Source organism: Ostrinia nubilalis, chromosome Z (assembly GCF_963855985.1).
Source record: "Ostrinia nubilalis chromosome Z, ilOstNubi1.1, whole genome shotgun sequence".
NCBI lineage: Eukaryota > Metazoa > Arthropoda > Insecta > Lepidoptera > Crambidae > Ostrinia > Ostrinia nubilalis.
The window spans coordinates 653,793-674,214 of NC_087119.1; the positions used below are offsets into that span (position 1 = coordinate 653,793).

A 20,422-nucleotide genomic window follows, 5' to 3' on the forward strand; every position below is an offset into this window, starting at 1 on the left:
GGCTGCTGCATGGTCGGTCAGAGGTGGCAAAACACGATGATCTTTATCTCACGTCTCGATAACTTCACCGAGCGAACCAAGACCAACTGCCCGCTAGACAATAACTTAATGGACAAAATTAGCGAAGCGAGCGAGAGAAACCAGCAGCGTCTTAGTGCGAGTGCCAGCGCAAGCGGCAAAAGAAATAGTGAAGAGTCGCCGCCGCCGGCTACTGATAGGCTGGGTCTCGATGTAGGTATACACTGCGAGGCCGGTTAAGTGTATGTAGGTAGGTACAGGCACTGGCATTACGCGCTTCAAATGCATCGCAATCATCGACTCCACGGGTTCTACTTCCGCTGCGGTGTTAAAGACTGAAGAGGGCAAATATGGCCAAGGTGTGCCGGGTGCGGGCCTCCGCTGCTCCTATTTTAAAAGAGTGCCACTTGTCGTTTTATTTTAAAATTACTTTTTTTAGTTAAAAGGGTCACTAACTAGCCACGAGCATTTTGATACGGCCTGTTTAAGGTACGCTACATAGAGCACCTACTACTCCATTGATTTTTTTGTTACGGCAAATTGTTTCTGGCAACACTGGGACAAAGTGTAAAAATTAAAAAATAAAATAAAATTCTTTATGAGGGAGCAGCGCCCTCTATCGCTGGGCACTGCTATCAATACTAAGTTTAGTGCTTAGTTTTGTCACTTTGGAGTGCTTTGGACAACATTAAAGTTTTCATGATATTTACAGGAGGGCGCTACAATCAATACTGCGTTTATAATTCCGCTATGTGCACTTGACGTTTCAGAATTGTTATAAAAAATATCACGATTTGAAACTTATCCAATTACGTCCTAAGCCTACAAACAACAAACAGAAAAATTTTGCAAAAATAAAAAGAGAAGTTTTCGTTAAGTAATGAATTCGGAAATGTATGCTTGTCAAAACGCTCCGTTTGTCATACCATAGACAAATTATAAATCGATCAATTTACATTGACCCTTACAATCTGTTGCCGGTATTGTTACAGATGCGCCATTCTTACGTGGTTGCATAATAAATTAGTAATTTCAAGTGTCAAAAAAGTTAATTTGCGACAACGGCGACAAGTCTGTCTGAGTGATTGTGAATTTAGCTCATCATTTCAATTTGTTTTCGTACAGTTATTCATTCAATATAAGTTAATTTATCACATTATTTCCTGCTGCAGCAAGTGTTTTAAATGATGGCCTTTGTGTCATCTGTTTTAACCTATTCTATCGAAGATTTTAAGTGCTAAAGGTATTTTGATGTATGCTTGTGAATATCGATACTACTATTTATCTTTTATGTACCATGTACTCGATAGTTTGTCACTGTGAATATAGTGTACCAAATTTTTTTGTAGATATAAATTTGAACTCAATCTGAACTCCAAGATTTCCATGTCTGGGTAATGTTTCTTTCTCGCCAATGAATACCTCTAATTAAATAATCTTAGTAGTGTGACTCCTCCTCCCCTGCCTGTACTTACAAATTGGTATTACCTACAATGAGATTACAACTAAAATTAAATTAACCAATTGCAGTCAAAGTAATATTTCAATTATTACTAGGTTCAAGTTTTAATGATTAGTAATTCATATTACTCATCAGGAAAAGTGACTATAATTTCTGTTTTGTTCAATTGACTCATGTAATAACAATCTTAATTTCTTATCTTTTACCTACGTCTCGATTTATTTATGGTACAAGACTTAAAAACAAATTCAATTAATACTGTAACAATTAATCTGAGTTTGGAGTAAGCATTGAATGCTAGTAGTGATCTAGAAAATTTATTTCATAAATTTGCTATGCGATTGTTTAACTGTTCAAGCTTTAGCTGCTTGTGCCTCTTCTCTTAAATGTATGGCTCTGGTTCAATGCTTTGCGATGGTACATTTAAAATATACACTTTGGGAATGGATATGTTCTTCTTCTTTTTATTTTGTTTTTGGCCAGGTCTGGGATTTTACGGCCCACAGTGTGACCTCCCTGATGAAATGTTTTTCTATTGTTTTAGGAATTATATCTGCACAGAAGACTATCATGTAACTCCCAAAAAGGTTAGTGTTAGTTAGTAGTAGAAGGCAAATTACAATATTAGCTTTTGTAAATATTGCATTATTGTACTTGATAAATAACTTGTTTATACAAAACTGAATGTATATTTAAAAATTGTTCCAGGAAAATAAAGTTAACAACAGCTAAAGGAGTGTTTACTGAGTGCAAATCATGAACTCTGAGGAAACTGAATCATTAAACACGCTTCCGTCGGATGGACACCCTGAAGAAATGTCAGGTACTGTACATAAATTTAATAACAAGTAATTTTTTACATAAAATGTAAAAAAAAAACTGTTAATATTTTATTAGCTTTATAACCTTGTAGTTGTTATTGTTTTGTTCATTTAACTGCAAAATGACATTCTTAAATTTATCTACCTTGATATGCATGACTCAGAAAATGTTTATTATTTTATTTTTGATTTGAATTATCTTAACGACTTAAAGCTATTGAAATATTTTTACAGCTTCAGGCACAGACGATGCTCCATCATCAATGGTGTCAAGTGAGGCCGAGTCGGAAGGCAGCGTCCTCTCGGAAGTGCCTCGGCATGAATATATGGAGTCACAAAGCAGCCACATTGACAGATCTTTCAATGACAGCCACATCCTTCAAGACAAACTGAGTTCTATCACAAGTGACTGGAGAACTAACAGCAACATCTCATCATTTACTTCCACTCGGGGTAAATAAATTCATCTATAAATTAATTACATTATCAATTTAAATATTCTAGTATCTAGGTGCATTCCGCGACCTTCATTCTTGTGTCAGATGCCTCAGCTTTAATGTCATCAATGCAGTCTTTTCTTTTCTTGTTACTTGATTGTTGGTATTGTTTTACATAAAAATATTGTGACTCACTCTTAATTTTACAAACAATTAATATTTTATCTGCTGTAATGATCAACTTTTATGTTTTAACATTAAATTATCATTGTCTGTTATCAAACAGCAGATGTAATCACAATTGATTGGTATTTTTAATGCACACACATTTCTTTTTGAGTTATGTGCAAATGATTAAAGTTGTATTTTCTGTAGGGTCGATGCTCCCATGGGGCCCACACAAAGGCCCCGTGATGGCGCCCCCCGACGCCGACATGCGCCCCGGGGAGTTTGTCATGAGGCTGCTGTTCACCGAGTTCACAGTCCAGGCTGAACGGAAGATGGAAGTCGTCATGGCTGAACCACTGGTATGAATTTTTTGCTCTAAGTTTTAAGAGTTTTTAAAATATTGAGTGAGCAAAGGGTTGTTATGAAATACTAGCTGTCACTAAATTCCTTTGATTTTGGAACCTTCAAGAGCATCCTTAAACACCCTACCAAAGTTTCAACACAATTTTTTTTTCTCATTTTCTTTTTACTTTTTCCTTTGAAATAATTGTTTTATTGTTATTCACAAAGCTTTTTTGAAATAGAAAAAACATGCAGTCTCAAGTCATTCAGCAATTTTGTGTCAATGATACAGAAGGGCAAAGTTACCCATAATACCCATACTGTGTATTATTTACTATGGAATCTAAAGTGGACATATTTTATCAGTTTTGAGTCTGGTCCTTTTGGGGCCAATTTTTTTACATGGGAGACTGAGGCCATCTACTTCCCTGGGGCTTGTCACTCACTTCCGTATTCACAAACGATGCTTGCTTAAGTGAAGCAGCCAATCAAACGCACAGCGTTGAATAGAGCTCTGTGATTATTTCGTGTGTCACCCTGTGCGTCCACGCGCACTGTGAGACTTCATGGTAATGTCGTTAATTAAATAAGGCCGTTATTATTGTTACTATACGAAAATGTAGATTTTTTATATGTATAGAGTGAACCAATTAACAATACTAATATGTTAAATCTAAAGTAGGCCAGGAGTTTTATTTTGAGTGTGGTCCGTTCGATGGCCAGCTTTTTCTACATGTGTAGCAAGGGGCGACTGTTTCCCGGGCTTGTCAGTGAGCCGTGTGGGCAGGGTGGAAAAAAATCATGATTCATTTATTTTAATAAAAAAAATCAGATTTAAAAAAATCACGATTTTTTTTATTTATTTGATTTTTTCGATTTTTATTAGGTTTTGCGATCATTTCTTAAGTTTTTCTTACGGAAAACATTTTTATTTACGTAGAATTGATGTATAGAGCTGGCAACACCACCAAAAAAAAAATGTGTGGTTATCTAAAAAATCGCAAACATGTTTGTACGGAAAAAATATTTTTTTCTGATTCTCTATACAAAACATCAATTTCATACATTAACACCTATTATTAACATTGTTTTCGAACATTACATTTGATTAATATAAACTTCCAGCCTTTCATTAATTCCATTTTCGGCCTTTGATTTAAATCAGTGATTTTTATTAAAAAAATCATGCAATATAAATCGTGATTTAAATCACGATTTAAATCAACCCTGCGTGTGGGTGTGCTGTGTTAGATTATTCCACTTTGTTCACCTGAGTGATATCACCTGCAGGAGAAACCGCTGAACAAGACCCTACAGCGCGGCGAAGACCCGCAGCTGGATCAGATCCTGTGCGCCTTCGGCACGCTGGCCGAGCACTGCCTGCCTTCGTTGCTTCGCGCGCTGTTCGGCTGGCTGGAGCGCCAGATGGCCGACTCGCCGCAGCTCAGCGAGCAGGCCAAGAAGCCGCACCAGGACTTGAGGAACAAGAGGTAACATGCTGGTCTCAATCCGTAAACAATTGAAGGGATAAGTGGACAAAGGTGTTATGTGACAAAACTGAAGAATCGTCTTTTTTGCATGAACATAGGTTTTCGTTCGTTCGTTTCAGCCGAAAGACGTCCACTGCTGGACAAAGGCCTCCCCCAAGGATTTCCAAAAAGACCGGTCCTGCGACCTCCCGCGACCTTCACCAGATCATCGGTCCACCTAGTGGGAGGCCTGCCCACGCTACGTCTTCCGGCTCGTGGTCGCCACTCAAGAACTTTCCTACATAGGTTTTAAGTGATGATAAAATCGAATAATGAGCTCAAAACACGCAATTTTGTTACGTGTCAAACCTTAACAAAGGTGTTATCTGACAAGCATTCATACATTTCAGGATTCAAATGTGGTATGAGCAGATTAACATTTTCAAACACTCATAACTCATTTTGAACTTTTTGTTAGTTAAGACCTTTGTCCACTCAACCCTTCAATTGTGGCCTGTTTCTGAGTTGAGATTACCAGCTTGAGCGTACTCATCCTTTAGTCAAGGGTGAGTGTAATGTGAATTCATACTTGATTAAAAGATTATTCTCAAGCCAAATATCTCAATTCTGAAACGGTAATGAACGAGGCTAAACAGGCGATGCAGATATGTAAAACTGCTGCTACATTTCTGCTACTAGCAAAATTTTGAATGTAACCTCTCCTTGCTAGAAAAGCAGGGCCTACCGAGTAGTGGTTCAGTCACCTCACCATAAATAATCTTCTTTCTGAGCATAGAATGTTCTTCCTGGTTCCACCTAAGCTTAGTTTATCTACAGTGCAGCTCCTACCAATTTATTTACTTACAGCTTTATAATCTACAAGTTTTCTCTGTAAAAGTAGGACAATAAATGGGCCAGTGCTGAGAAAAAGCACCGTGACTGTGCCAGAAGGAGGGTTATGTTTTCTTAAATAGAATATTAGTAATCTCATTTTTTGCTAATCATCCTGTTAACCTCTCTCGTGGTGAGTATGTACACTCAGCGGCACGGAATTTGACCCAAGCCTAAACAACCAGATATTAGGCCAAATAGGTGTTGTATACCTAAGTTTCGTGTGACATGTTAACAGAACATTTGTTTTTGATAATTTAAGAGGCTAGATTAATAAAAAAATGCGTCAGTTTAACTTTTTTGACTCAAGAAACGCATTTCGTTGTTGGAGCGTAAAGAGTACGGGTAAGTTTAAATTCGATATTAAATATTGTAAGGGTTTGTCGTTTTGTTTTTTGTGTTTAAATTAATCTTAGGGTTATTCTCGATTTCATAATTTGAGAATAATGCCCATTACTCCAGCTCAAGTTGCTCAATTAGTGTTGCTTAGAAGTCAATGGCGTATGCAGCGGGAGATGGCTGAAACTTTCAATTATGACGTACAAACTTTAGATACACGTTAAAAAGGCAATGACCAGACCGCCTTTTACACAAGATGACCAAGAAGTGGGGAATTAAGGTGTATGTCAGCACGCGATGGCCCGATTATCGTGCTTGCAATATCAAGAAATCGGGTTCTCACTACGTTTGAGATACGCCAGCGTTTACAAACAGCAAGCCCAGTGAATGTCAGTGAGCACACAATAAGAAGAAGGATGGAAGAACGTAACCTGCATATTCGAAGACCAGCTCGAGGACCAGAGCTTCTCCGATACCTTCGCGAAGTGCGACTTACGTTTCCTAGAGAACATGCAAATTAGACGCAAGGCTAATGGAGTAAAGTTCTATGGATCGATGATTGCAGAGTCACCTTAAGAGCTCCAGACGGCCGTGGATGTGTATAGAGAAGGTGCGAAGAAGAGTTACTACGCAAACAGACAGTTTTCATAAAGAGTTTAACTCCATTAGTCTAATGTCCAATTTGCATGTTCTCTAGAAAACGTAAGGCGCACTTCGCGAAGGTATCGGAGAAGTTCTGGTCCTCGAGCTGGTCTTCGAGTATGCAGGTTACATTCTTAAGTCCTTCTTCTTATTATGTGCTCACTGACATTCACTGGGCTTGCTGTTTTTAAACGCTGGCGTATCTCAAACGTAGTGAGAACCCGATTTCTTGATATTGCAAGCACGATAATCGGGTCATCGCGTGCTGACATACACCTTAATTCCCCACTTCTTGGTCTTCTTGTGTAAAAGGCGGTCTGGTCATTGCCTTTTTAACGTGTATCTAAAGTTTGTACGTCATAAATTGAAAGTTTCAGCCATCTCCCGCTGCATACGCCCTTGACTTCTAAAACAACACTATTTAAGCAACTTGAACTGGAGTAATGGGCATTAGCCTCAAATTATGGAATCGAGAATAACCCTAAGATTAATTTAAAAATAAAAAACAAATCGCCAAACCCTTACAACATTTAATATCGAATTTAAACTTACCCGTAATCTTTACGCTCCAACAACGAAATGTGTTTCTTGAGTCAAAAAAGTTAAACAGACGCATTTTTTAATTAATCTAGGCTCTTAAATTAACAAAAACAAATGTTCTGTTAACATGTCACACGAAACTTAGGTATACAACACCTATTTGGCCTCATATCTGGGTGTTTAGGCTTGGGCCAAATTCCGTGCCGCTGAGTGTATTTTAAGGACGACTACCTTCTGGTCCAAAATGACAACTTCCCATAATTACCACTGTCCAAAATCGTCCATTCCCAAAACTTTTACTCCCAAAATGTAACGTTATAGTCTTTCGGCCTATAGATTTGTAAAAACCAAATTCTCAGTGTCACTGTCATCTTTGTACTTTTTGTCTTGTTGTTTAGTAAACATAAGCTCGTAGATATTATATTTCTGATGATCTCGCATCTCTCTATATTTTATTCGAACGCTCAAATACAGTCCACACATCGTTCATAACACTCCCTATAATCTATACTGGTCATCACAACAATCGGCCCACCTACGTTTTACAGGAAAACTCGTTTCTACTGATACAATCATGGTGCCCCAACAATATTGGTGTTATTTGAAAGCCCAATGAATATCCTCAAAGAAAAACACATTTAATTTCTTAATAAACGATTAACTTAGACGCGATATACAATAAATGTGACTTGAAAAAAGACCTCACTTTGGGCTCATCTCTGGGATCAATTTTTATGGTTATAAAACCAACTAATGATCTCACGTGTCCTCTTTAACAGATGGATAGCGATTAATCCCAACTTAACAGTTTTGAATCGGTTACGGTTTCGGGTATATTTTTATTTCCGAAACTTTCGGTTACGGTTCATCCATAACATCCCTGGCTGAAATGATGATGACGATGCTGATGTGTGTTCCAGCATAATCTACATAGTGTCTGGCAGCGGCGCCGGCACGGAGGCGGTGGAGCGCTCCTGCGAGGAGCTTCAAGCGGAGCGGCGCGACCTGGCCGTGGAGTTCCTGTTCTGCCTGGCGCTCATCGAGGTGCTCAAGCAGCTGCCCTTCCACCCCGGCCACGAGGACCTGGTGCACTACATCGAGAACGTCGCCTTCAAGCGGTTCAATTACAAGGAGGGGTGAGTGCCTGTACACAAGCGGCATCAATGTCACCACGTAATGGACAAGTTTCCAATTTTTTTCTTTTAATAAAACTTGAAAATATGAGTAAAACTAATAATAATGAGGGCTATCGTTTTAGCGCCACTGTAGAGTAAGGTCCTGTCGCTTGCTAGTAGCGAAGACAGTGGCACCAACTGGTGAGCGCTAAAGTGGTAGGAGGACTATCGCATTTGCACTCATCAAGATGGCGCCACTGTAGAGTAAGGTCCTGTCAATCGCCAGGGGTGCCAACTGTTAAGTATAAAAACGATAGCCCTCATTGTGAAAGAATCATAAAAATATCTCTAAAAATAAAGAAGTTACAGGGCCCTAAAGTTGCACATAACAAATATTCGCGCCATTTTGATCGGCGTAGTCACGACCGTCTTTCACTTCACCGTCTTTTTAGTTTTGGTCTACATTTTAATCCCATTCAGAGAAATATAATTTTTTCAACATCAGGAAACTTCTCCATTGATGCGGCTTGGCCAATTTCCCGCATTGTGTACATCCACCATGAGGTTCTTGATAATTAAGGCGAATGTCTCCTAGTATTACAAATATTTCTGCATCTGTCTGCCACATCCAAAGCTCCAGTGTTTCAAAGTTAGCTCTAACTTTATGCAGTTTTTTCAATGTCATCTAAATATTGAAAATTTTTGTCATACCTGTGTCGCTTTTCGGCCGGCGAGTACGCACCACGATTGTGTATTGTTTGATTCAAACACTAGCTGTCATATGTAAAAGGTCGCAAGTAGTACCTAGATGCTAGCAGCGTAAAACCGGTCGTTGTGGAAATCCTTGAGAGGCCTTTGTCCAGCAGTGGACGTCATTTGGCTGAAACGAACGAACATACGTAATAGTGTGTGTACTCCCTATCATCATCAACAGCCCTTTACAGTCCACTGCTGGACTATAAGCCTTCTCCACTATAGTGGAGGGTTTTGCCATAATACCCACGCTTGGCAGGCGGGTTGGAGATCGCAGTTTAAAAGATTGATGTTTTTCAGAGAGCGCTGCTGCCCATTCTCTGTTTGATGTGTAGTCCCTAAGTCGCCTCTTACGACACCCGCGGGAAGAGTAGGGGTTGGTGACTGTATTCTACTCTGCCGTCACCACACGGCTTTACTCCCTATGACTTACTTGACTTATGGTCCTATGTCCCCTAGATGGGGCAGAGGGCGTCCACAACAGTCCTCCATCTCGTTCGGTCTTGAGCTTCTCGCTTGATCTCGCTCCAGGTCTTGCTGATCTTCTTCGCCTCGTCCGCTACAGTGCGCCGCCAAGTTTGCCTGGGTCGACCACGTTTGCGTTTTCCTTGGGGATTCCAATCCAGAGCCTGCTTAGGGATGTGATCGGGGTCCCTTCGGAGAGTTGTTTACTCCCTATACTGTGTACTAATTGGGCACTTGTGTTGTGTGCAGGCTGCAGTCCAACCCGAACGCCGCCAACGTGCACATCATAGCGGACCTCTACGCGGAGGTCATCGGCGTGCTGGCGCAGTCGCGCTTCGCCTCCGTCAAGAAGCGCTTCACCGCCGAGCTCAAGGTATGCTCGTAGCTATATTCGTATGCAAATACCCTTTAGGGAACCACACTGATAAGCTGTAGATACTGGCTGTAAAGGAGTTGCAGTGGTGGGAAAGTATCAAAATTCGTTTATTCGTGGAACATAGGTAAATTACATATTACAGGTGTTAATAATTAAGTAGTCGGTATCACTATGTTTGGCCCAAGGTCGGCGTACAAATTTACATATCATCATTGAGTCTTAGGTTAGTAGAAATTAAATAAAATAAAAAGTAAGTTAGTAATGTCCAATCAGTAACAATTTCATAAACATTTAAACAAAAAAAAAGTCAAGAATCTTACAATTTGTCAGTTACAAACTCTGTCAATGTATAGTAGGCTTTGCTTATTAATAAGGATAGCAGCTGCTTGCGAAATATCTGAATATAGTGTAGTGTAGTGGCGTCTTTCGAGCTACGTCGTTTGTCAGTCGCCCGCGCATCTTCGACTCGACGCCAGCTCTGAGCTGGCTGTAGTCCCAGATTTTGGACACTTTAGTTTTCCATAGTTGTGTGTAAACTATGCAAATAACAGCTATAGAGTACTGTGCTATACGAGCTAAACTAAACTACCTTAGCTCTTGGTCTGCAACTCGCGTAACTTTACCAGGAACATATTACGCTTGATGCATTACTCGTTCCAAATAATCATCAGTGCCCAACATGTATAAGATATTCCTGAGGAAAACAAATGTTAGCATTATTTTCTGTCAGATGACAATGCTCGTCTCTTCTGATTGGGAATACTAATTTTAAACATATTTGTGTCAACCAGCTTTCAACCAGTTTAATAATATGTAAATCTGACCCCAATTTTTTCTTTTTTATAGTGTGCATGTTTTTTTTTATGCATAACAAGGCGGGTATTTGACCGCAATCGCACCTGATGTTAAGTCGGATGCAGTCTAGGATGGTACATATCTGCCCTGTAAGTGCCTATTCACTCTCGCCTTGAAAAGGTCACGAATTTAAAGTTTTAAACTCGCCGAAATCATTCCAGGAGCTGAAAAGCCGCGAGCCATCTCCACACACGACTCAGAGCATAATCTCGCTGCTGATGGGCATGAAGTTCTTCCGCGTGAAGATGGTGCCCATTGAGGAGTTCGAGGCGTCGTTTCAGTTCCTCCAGGAGTGCGCGCAGTACTTCCTCGAGGCCAAGGACAAGGACATCCGTCACGCGCTCGCCGGGCTCTTCGTGGAGATACTCGTGCCTGTCGCAGCGGTGAGTGTTTAACCTGCCTTGTCTACCCTGCATTGGAACCCCCAAGGAAAACGCAAACGTGGTCGCCCCAAGCAAACTTGGCGGCGCACTGTGGCAGACGAGGCGAAAAAGATCGGCAAGACTTGGAGCGAGATCAAACACATAGCTCAAGACCGAACGCGACGGAGGACGGTTGTGGACGCCCTCTGCCCCATCTAGGGGACATAGGACATTAAGTCAAGTTGTCTATGTACAGACGAAAACATATCAAACTGTACCCAAAAGCACCGAAGGGCAGGGGTGCCCGCGTAAGTTTTAGCGTGCCAGTAACTAATAAGACGGGCTGAGTGTAATCTGATTTGGGATGTAGCTGATCCCTCATTATAAAGATTACTAAACAGAAGAAAGATACGGGGAGCATTGTGTAATAAACAATGTAAAATAATTAAAATAAGGCACATTGATTTCGTTTAATCACTAACTAAATGCGTTTAATCGTGATTGGAGGAGGGGACGCGCATTCCACGGACCGGTAAACTTAGCGCGAACGGATTGTACAAAATGATTTCTCCCCACAGACGGTAAAGAACGAGGTGAACGTGCCGTGCCTGAAGAACTTCGTGGAGATGCTGTACAGCCACACGCTGGACGCGTCCACCAAGTCCAAGCACCGGCTCGCGCTGTTTCCTCTTGTCACGTACCTGCTGTGCGTCTCGCAGAAGCAGTTCTTCCTGGCCAACTGGCACTGCTTCCTCGCCATGTGCCTGTCGCATCTGAAGAATAGGGACCCCAAGATGTGCCGCGTGGCGCTTGGTGAGTGGTTTTATAAATGTATCAAAGCTGAGACCGTCTTCATCACAATTACTATCACTGTTATCACCAAGATCCCCACGATAATGGTCATAATCACCACGATCATCACTATGATCACCACCATAATCATCATAATCACCACCACCAACACCATGATCACCACCACCATCACCATGATCACCACCAGTATCAGCATGATCATCACCATAATCAGCACCACCATTACTATGATCACCACCACCATCACCATGATCACCACCACCATTACCACGATCACCACCACTATCACCATGATCACCACTATTATGATGAATATCACCATCATCACCATGATCACCACTATCATCATGATCATCACCATAATCACCAAGATCGCCACCATCGTTACTCTGATCACCATAATTACCAAATCACTACCATCCATCATCACCTCCGTCATCACCATGATCATCACTACTATCATCATCACCAGGGTCACCACTATCATTACCATGATTAACATGAATAGCTTCATCATGTTCATCACCCTAATCATTTGTTCCATTCAACAGAATCGCTCTATCGCCTGCTATGGGTGTACATGATCCGCATCAAGTGCGAGAGCAACTCGGCCACGCAGTCGCGCCTTCAAAGCATCGTCAACTCGCTGTTCCCCAAGGGTTCCAAGGGCGTGGTCCCTCGCGACACGCCCCTCAACATCTTCGTCAAGATCATCCAGTTCATTGCCCAAGAGAGGCTGGACTTCGCCATGAGGGAGATCGTATTTGATCTGCTCATGGTCGGGAGACAGATCAAGATCATACTGACTCCGGAGAGGATGTCAATAGGGCTGCGAGCGTTTCTTGTTGTGGCGGACAGCTTGCAGCAGAAGGAAGGGGAACCGCCCATGCCTAGGTGAGTCACAAGAATGCTGCTCTGCTTCCTTCAATGTTGTCTGTTTTGAATATCTATCTCTATCCAACTTGCTCTAAGTGTGAATTGTGAGGAAACAAAAATGAATCCATCGCATGTTTTCTTGGATTAAGGAGCAAAAGAGCTTTTTCAGTTTATTAAGTCTTATTCGTTAAAAATCTTCTAAGGCAAAACTGTATTCAACGCGATGTAAAGGCTCGCGGTAGATATGGCGAGATATAACTCGCGGTAGATATGGTGAGAAATCGCATTTTAAAGAGACGCGCGTGCGCAAATTACCGAAATATTTATAAAAGAAAATGTGTGCATCGGTAAAATGCCCGCAGGTAAAAAAAAATTGCAGAAAATGCATGATATGCGCTGTCTCATCAGCTGTGATTCTGCGTCAATTTTATTATAGTCTTCAGTAGACTCACCTTAGTATACCTGCTTGCTGCCGCGAGTCTGCGTCAATTTTATTATAGTCTCCAGTAGACTCACCTTAGTATACCTGCTTGCCAAATATACAAAACTTGAACACTCTTCACCAGGACGTCAGGCACGCTGCCATCCGGCAACACGCTGCGCGTCAAGAAGACCTTCCTGAACAAGATGCTCACAGACGAGACGGCGCGTTCCATCGGCATGAGCGCGTATTTCCCGTACGTGCGGCGCGTGCTCGTCGAAATCCTGCGCGCGCTGGACGCTCACTATGGCCGGCCACTCATGCTGACTAACACGCAGAACGTCACCAAGGAGCAGGAGATCAATACGGGCGAGAGGAAGCCGAGGATCGACCTGTTCAGGACTTGCGTCGCCGCTATACCGAGGTAAAGTTTCATTTTCAGTGGTGTATTTCTGATCTTCTGAGGTGGAATTGTGTAAAGCAATCGTTATCATTTGACAGAATCAAAATATATTTATTCAGTTTAGACCACAAGTGGCACTTATGAACGTCAAAATTTAAATATTAAAAAAAAGAAAAGGTAGCCCTTATGGGGCACTTTGCATGTCTCCTTATCTTTTGGGCAGTTTGACAGTTCATAACGTACGATTATTCTGTCAAACGCTTTGTTTAGCTGACTTTATCGTACGTTATGAACTGTCAGATGGTAACGATTGCTTTACACAATTCCACCTCAGGTTATTTGGTCTTCACTGCAGAAGTACTACGACCCTCTAGTTGACCAGAAGTAAATGAGGATATTCTTTTAATAACCTTTGTTATTTGTCATCGGCTTTACATCGGAGGGAAGTCGACCCTTACTTGGAACCTCTCCTATTTACTTCCGATTCATTTTGGGGGTTCAATGATATTAAAATTTGCCCTTCACTTATTAAGTTTTTATTGTCGGTCTACGTGTAGTTCCTGGCAACAAAAAATTGCAGTGATGAAAACGAGACTCCAATCTCTCGACAGTCTCGTTTACACGAGTGGAATGTTCGATTTTATTGGAATTTCCAGGTTAATCCCGGAAGGTATGAGCTCCAGCGAGCTGGTGGACCTGCTGTGCCGGCTGACGGTGCACATGGACGAGGAGCTTCGCGGGCTGTCGTTCCAGAGCCTGCAAACGCTCATCGTGGACTTCCCCGAGTGGCGCCAGGACGTGCTGGCTGGCTTCACGCAGTTCCTGGCCAAGGAGGTGCAGGTAGGAACCCAGCTGATGAGCCCAAGCGTTGTATAGACCAGGGTTTCCCAATTTTTTTTGCCAAGGAACCTTAATTGATTATACTTTTCCTAGCGGAACCCCCGTACTACTCCGCCCGCACGCCCTGCCCCTCCCTTGTGCGTAAACAAGTCGAGCGAGCGAACAACATCGGTCACGAAACGTGGGATAATATTTTTTACGGAACCCTTGCGGCCTTTCCACGGAACCCCAGGGTTCCGAGGACCACCATTCGGGAACCGCTGGTATAGACTACCCATTTTTGTTAGCCAACCTTTTTTAGGCTGGTTTTAGAGTCACGCTGACGCACGCTGACCGTCAGCGCTGAAGGCCGATATGTATGAAGCGTCGGCGCCGAGCGATCAGCGTCACTCAGGAACGTTCCCTTCAATTACATACATATTATTGATCTGTCAGCGCCGACGATCAGCGAGCGGTCAGCGCGATTCTTCGGTCAGAGATAATTCCATAACCTTTAAGGTTACTAAATCTTTTCAACCTAGCTGTCATTCACTTTGCAATGAAGGGAAGTCGAATCTTAACTTCGAACTCCTCCTATGTTGTTCTGATTAATTTCGTTGCGGGTCCAATGACAGTTTAACTTTCCCCCGGGACAAACTTGACCTTCATTGGTTGGGATTTTATCGCGGCCACGCTGTAGATTCTAGCTACACAGGAGTTGCAGCGGTGGAAACGAAAGATGAGAATAGTTCCGTGCCCATTTTTGTTGCTAATTCGCTCCTATTACAACGGTAACGGGGCTGGAAGACGTAGCGTGGGCAGGCCTCCTACTAGGTGGACCGACGATCTGGTAAAGGTCGCGGGAAGAGCCTGGATGCGGGCAGCGCAGGACCGTTCATTGTGGAAAACCTTGGGGGAGGCCTTTGTCCAGCAGTGGACGTCATTTGGCTGAAACAACAACGGTATAAGATCCCACTCCGACGTGTCGCCGTCTGTACCCACCTAACTAATCTTTCTTTAATTCCCGAACAGGAAAGTACAGGTTTTATTACCCCATGAAAAGTCCCATCAACGAAACGACGTCTTCTGAATGGCTTATCTATTCTAAGCAGATAGAATCCGCTCTAAGGCCCAGAACAGACGGTGAAACGCAACTGCAACGAAACTGCAACTAGGCTTTTGAGTTGCATCTAAGTTTCTGCCATAGCGTCCGTTGAGAGACCGCACATGCCGCGACCAGTTTGAAACTTTCAAACTGGTCGCGCCATGTTACAATTGCGTTTCATCGTCTGTTCTGGGCCTAAGTGTTTGCTTCATATTGCGAAAATGAATATGACCGTAGCTTTTTCAGCTCTTATTTCTTCCCACAGGACACATCGCCCCAACTGGTGGAGAATGGCCTTCGCATGCTCCTCCAGCTGATCACGAGCTGGAAGAACGGCGAGCCCGCCGCCGCCGCTCCCGGCAAGCTGGAGCCTTTGGCGTCGGTAGTGCGTGGCGCCGAAGCCCTGGGACTCGTTATGCTGTGCCAGTGCAAGGCCTACCCGCGTCGGTTGGCTGTCCACATCCTCAAGTGAGCAAAGAATTTAGGATGTTCACTTAACAGAGCTATAGTCTGGTCCGTGAGCACGTAGAATTTTGTCCAATGACCCCAAGCTACCCATCCTTATCGCTCGCGCGTAATTATGTTGCTATCGCGCTCGCACACTCACTGCGGGTGCCAATTACGCGCAAGCGAAAAGGATGGGTAGCTAGGGGTCATTGGACAAAATTCTACGTGCTCACGGACCGGGCTTTAGCCTCTTTTATATTGTGTTTGACAGATGTAAAGACTTTGGACCAATTTTACCTAGCCTGGTCTTAACAGTTCCTGTATTTGGGCTTGTGTACTTCATTCATAAAATACTCATCTCAGAATCATCTTACTCTATTGAATCAGGATGATGACACAGCAGATGTGATGCGGACTCATTGTATGCCGGTGCTAATCCTGAGCCTCTATTGAGTGAGATTCTCTCCGCTCTCTGCCTTTATATCTAAGTTCCCTTATATTTTAATAGTGCAACGTTTCAGTTACAACTTAGGCTGGATTGCGTCACCTAAACTATAACTTTACCTGGTGTTTTTTATGGAGTTTGACTTGACGTTTGTTATCGTTATGGTGCGTCCACACTGGGCGAACGGGCTCGCGCGGCACGCTGGTCATCCTGCTCACCCTGCTCTTGAGTGAGCAGGATGGCGAGTTTGCCGCGCGAGCCCTTTCACCCAGTGTGGACGCACCATTAAAGTAATGATGCAACCCACAGTTAGGTAATGTTTTTGTGACTGTCCCGTTTGTCAAATCAAATCAAATCAAATCATAAAACATAGGTAAATGTAGAATTCAGGTGGTACATAATAATGGGTAGAGCTCTATGTTTGGCCTATGAGTGGCATACAAATTATTAGTCCCATATAAAGATACAAACAAAAATTTATAGATACATAACATAATAATTCAATGTCAATTTTTAGAATTTAAATTTAATGCTTACAAAACTATCATGTCAAAATTATATTACAAATTAGTATCAGTCAAATATTCAGTTAATGTATAATATGATTTTCTTATTAAAAGGGTCAATAGTTCTTTGCGAAAAGTGTTCAAGCTGGCGTCTCTTAAGTTTTTTGGCAATTTATTATAAACTTTAGGAGCCATACAGTAAAAGCTTTTCCTTTTGTCTCCAGGGAAACGAAGTGTCTGCTCGAGAAGCTTCAGTTGACACGCGAGGAGCCGGCGCTGATCGACGCGGCGGACGAGCACGTGCCGCACTTCGCGGAGCGGTGCCTGCCGCTGCTGCCGCCGGCAGAGAAGCAGGCCATCCTCGCCGCCGGCACGCCTGACCTGGTCTGGGTGGCTGAGAGGAACCACGCCGTGTGGACTGCTGGTGAGTGGCGGCGAATGAACTTAGCCTCAAAATTAACTAATTTTAATTGTAACTTTTAAATTTTGGTTGTGGGAAACAATAAATGATTTTTATTTATTATTTACTAGCTGACCCGGCGAACTTTGTTCCGCCTTAATGGCAATAAATAAGCAGATTTTTTTTTAATTTCGAACGGGATAAAAAGTATGCTATGTCCTTCTCCTGGCTCTAAACTACCTCCCTGACAATTTTCAGCTAAATCGGTTCAGCCGTTCTTGAGTTATAAGTGGTGTAACTAACACGACTTTCTTTTATATATATAGATTTATTTAACTAAATTTCTTCTCAGCACTAGTGCTACCAGCGCCCTATCATATGGCAAGCATATGTTTGTCTCGAAGCGCTGGTAGGGCCCAAAAGATAAGGAGACATGTAAAGTGCCCCATAAGGTCTACCTTTCCTTTTTCATTATTTACTATATTTTGACGTTCATAAGTGCCTTTGTGGTCTAATTTGAATAAATATTTTTGATTTTGAACTATCACAGTCACGTTCACTATTACACCCTCGATCACATTCTCAACTACATTCAATATCAGATCTATATATATAAAAGAAAGTCGTGTTAGTTACACCACTTATAACTCAAGAACGGCTGAACCGATTTAGCTGAAAATTGTCAGGGAGTTAGTTTAGAGCCAGAAAAAGGACATAGGATACTTTTTATCCCGTTCGAAATAAAAAAAAAGTCTGCTTATTTATTGCCATTAAGGCGGAACAAAGTTCGCCGGGTCAGCTAGTTGTCTATAACATTCACTATCACACTTACCATAACATTTATCGCGTCGTCTATCACATTCCCTATCACACTAAGGCTGAGTTTTTTGTATGGAGTTTTACATATTTTTGACCTTTGTCAAAGCTAAAGTAAAATGGTGCAACACAGCCTTACTATGACTCTCTACCACATTCATTATCACACTTACTACCACGTTCTCTATAACATTAACTATCATACTCTATCACATTCGCATTCATATTCACACAGGAACTAAACACTTCAAATAATTAAATGTTGACATTACAAATAAGTATTATTTTCTTACACCAGGTACACAACATGACGAAACATCCACGAAAAACAGCTGGAGCGGCAGTTCATCCAATGGTGCTGACCCATGGAAGGTAAGCTTGAATTTTCACTTTGATGTATTTACTTACTTGACTTGACTTAAGGTCCTATGTCCCCTAGATGAGGCAGAGGGCGTCCACAACAGTTTTCTATCGCGTTCGGTCTTGAGCTTCGCATTTGATCTAGCTCCAGGTCTTGCCGATTTTCTTCGCCTCGTCTGGTAGTGCGCCGCCAAGTTTGCTTGCTTCTGCTGCTGTATTTACTTGGAACCTTTGCAAACTGTTTACTAATGGAGCTCAAGGTGGTCAACGACCAAGTTGAAAAAGTGTGAGCGAACATAACAAAGCATCTTTCTTTGTCAAGGTGGTGCTGTTCGGGCTACTCGAGAGAAACCGCGTGCCGGCGCGCTGTCCCGCCACCATCCAGCAGGCCTGGCCCATGTTGCATGCGCGCACGCACGCACTATACACCGTCATCGAACCTGCGTGAGTACAGCTGTTCCAAACTCGATCGATATTATTATAAAACAAATGTTTGTAAAGCGCCATCTATGATTCATCCTTGCTTTACAGAACTAACAGTACCTAGTATCGAAATGATTTACATAGAGAATCATAGATGGCGCTACACACGTCCGTGCCGTGCTGTTTGCACGAGTACGCTACGACCATTTTTTTTACTTTCTCTCAAACCAATGTACAATCAACATCTACTGCGTGTAACAATACAACTTTACCAATTACAAACAAACATCTATTAAGGTGAAAAGCGACTACAGTGAAGACAGGCAGGAAAGTGCTAACAGAAACTATGAATTTTTTAGACAATTGTAATTAGCGATCAAAAATTATACTACAAGAATAAAAATCTATTCAGAAATTTTAATATCGCGGCGAAATGCGAATAGGTGAAAAGCTACAAGGATTTTTTGATTTTGAGGTATACGACTAACAAACGAATATTTCTTTCTTCCCATTCTAATGAATATACTTTTAATATATTACTTTTTATGTCTCTAGACCGGTGAATGACAACCGCGCGTCATTGCTGTCACGTGGCCCCGCGTTGCCGAGGAAACCTGAGAAGGAAAAAGACGGCTACATGCAGGTAAACATAACATTTTTTATTTCATCGTGATCTGTAATATGAGACTCGAGTATGAAGAATTCAAAAACCTATTCAAATACCATCTCTCAAATAAACTACATTGCCTAGTAACTAGGCCCTAGTTGAATCTATTCTCGAATGTAGATCCATAAGTAAGCGTCGTTCTAGAATATTGGTCTATGACTCTGGAACTCTAGCATTAGTTTTCAACACCCGGCTCTCGTATTTCAGGTGTGGAAGTATTACATGACGATGGCATACCTGGTGGTGCCGGCGGTGCCGAGCCCCGTGATCCGCTGCGCCAGCCCTGACCTGAGCCTCAGGTAACCTCCTCTTAGCCCTCCTCCCTCCAACTCCTCAGCATTCCGAGTGTTGTGTTGTGTGAGCTTGGACGATCAAGATTTCACCTAATTAGAACTCTGTTTAATATTGAATAAGGTTTATGTATTCTTACCGACAAAATTTTGCATGACACACTTTCTTCATCGTTCAAGTTTTCCCTAGCATAAGTTTTTAAAGTTTCTAATAATTCCAAAGTTAGTCACTGTACCATCCGAAGTAGAGATTGGCTTGAAGTCGGTTGATTGGCAGTAACTCCCGTGTATTGATGGATGTGCTGACTCAGTAGCGAACCTTTTTTGCTAAACGTCTATATGTGGATTATTGTCTCTTATTTGCGTGTTTTATTACTATCTTTATTATTAGCAATATAGATTGCGATTCTCTTTACGGGCTGGATTCTTGTACTTACTAACCATATAAGGAGAAAATAACTTTCGACACAACAAATATTCTATTTTACTATCTTTTTTTATAACTATGAGCAAGAAGCAATTACGATAAAATAATTAATCAATTCATAGGTTAGCTCAATTGAAACAGATGAAAGC

General features: G+C 42.0%; 1 protein-coding gene across 1 annotated transcript in view; it reads left to right on the plus strand.

Annotated features, from left to right (window-relative positions):
* The first annotated feature begins 1,050 nt into the window (after nucleotides 1-1,050).
* LOC135086997 (protein furry-like) overlaps nucleotides 1,051-20,422 on the plus strand; it is a 223,151-nt gene continuing 203,779 nt past the window's right edge. Inside the window, exons 1-19 of the mRNA XM_063981854.1 lie at nucleotides 1,051-1,261; nucleotides 2,025-2,067; nucleotides 2,189-2,303; nucleotides 2,536-2,754; nucleotides 3,114-3,265; nucleotides 4,539-4,738; nucleotides 8,050-8,265; nucleotides 9,712-9,835; nucleotides 10,855-11,076; nucleotides 11,634-11,868; nucleotides 12,420-12,762; nucleotides 13,311-13,589; nucleotides 14,225-14,408; nucleotides 15,758-15,960; nucleotides 17,115-17,314; nucleotides 18,405-18,478; nucleotides 18,789-18,910; nucleotides 19,445-19,532; nucleotides 19,764-19,855. Of these exons, the coding sequence (XP_063837924.1) occupies nucleotides 2,237-2,303; nucleotides 2,536-2,754; nucleotides 3,114-3,265; nucleotides 4,539-4,738; nucleotides 8,050-8,265; nucleotides 9,712-9,835; nucleotides 10,855-11,076; nucleotides 11,634-11,868; nucleotides 12,420-12,762; nucleotides 13,311-13,589; nucleotides 14,225-14,408; nucleotides 15,758-15,960; nucleotides 17,115-17,314; nucleotides 18,405-18,478; nucleotides 18,789-18,910; nucleotides 19,445-19,532; nucleotides 19,764-19,855 (3,020 nt within the window). The 5' untranslated portion in view covers nucleotides 1,051-1,261; nucleotides 2,025-2,067; nucleotides 2,189-2,236. The remainder of the gene's footprint in view (nucleotides 1,262-2,024; nucleotides 2,068-2,188; nucleotides 2,304-2,535; nucleotides 2,755-3,113; nucleotides 3,266-4,538; nucleotides 4,739-8,049; nucleotides 8,266-9,711; nucleotides 9,836-10,854; nucleotides 11,077-11,633; nucleotides 11,869-12,419; nucleotides 12,763-13,310; nucleotides 13,590-14,224; nucleotides 14,409-15,757; nucleotides 15,961-17,114; nucleotides 17,315-18,404; nucleotides 18,479-18,788; nucleotides 18,911-19,444; nucleotides 19,533-19,763; nucleotides 19,856-20,422) is intronic.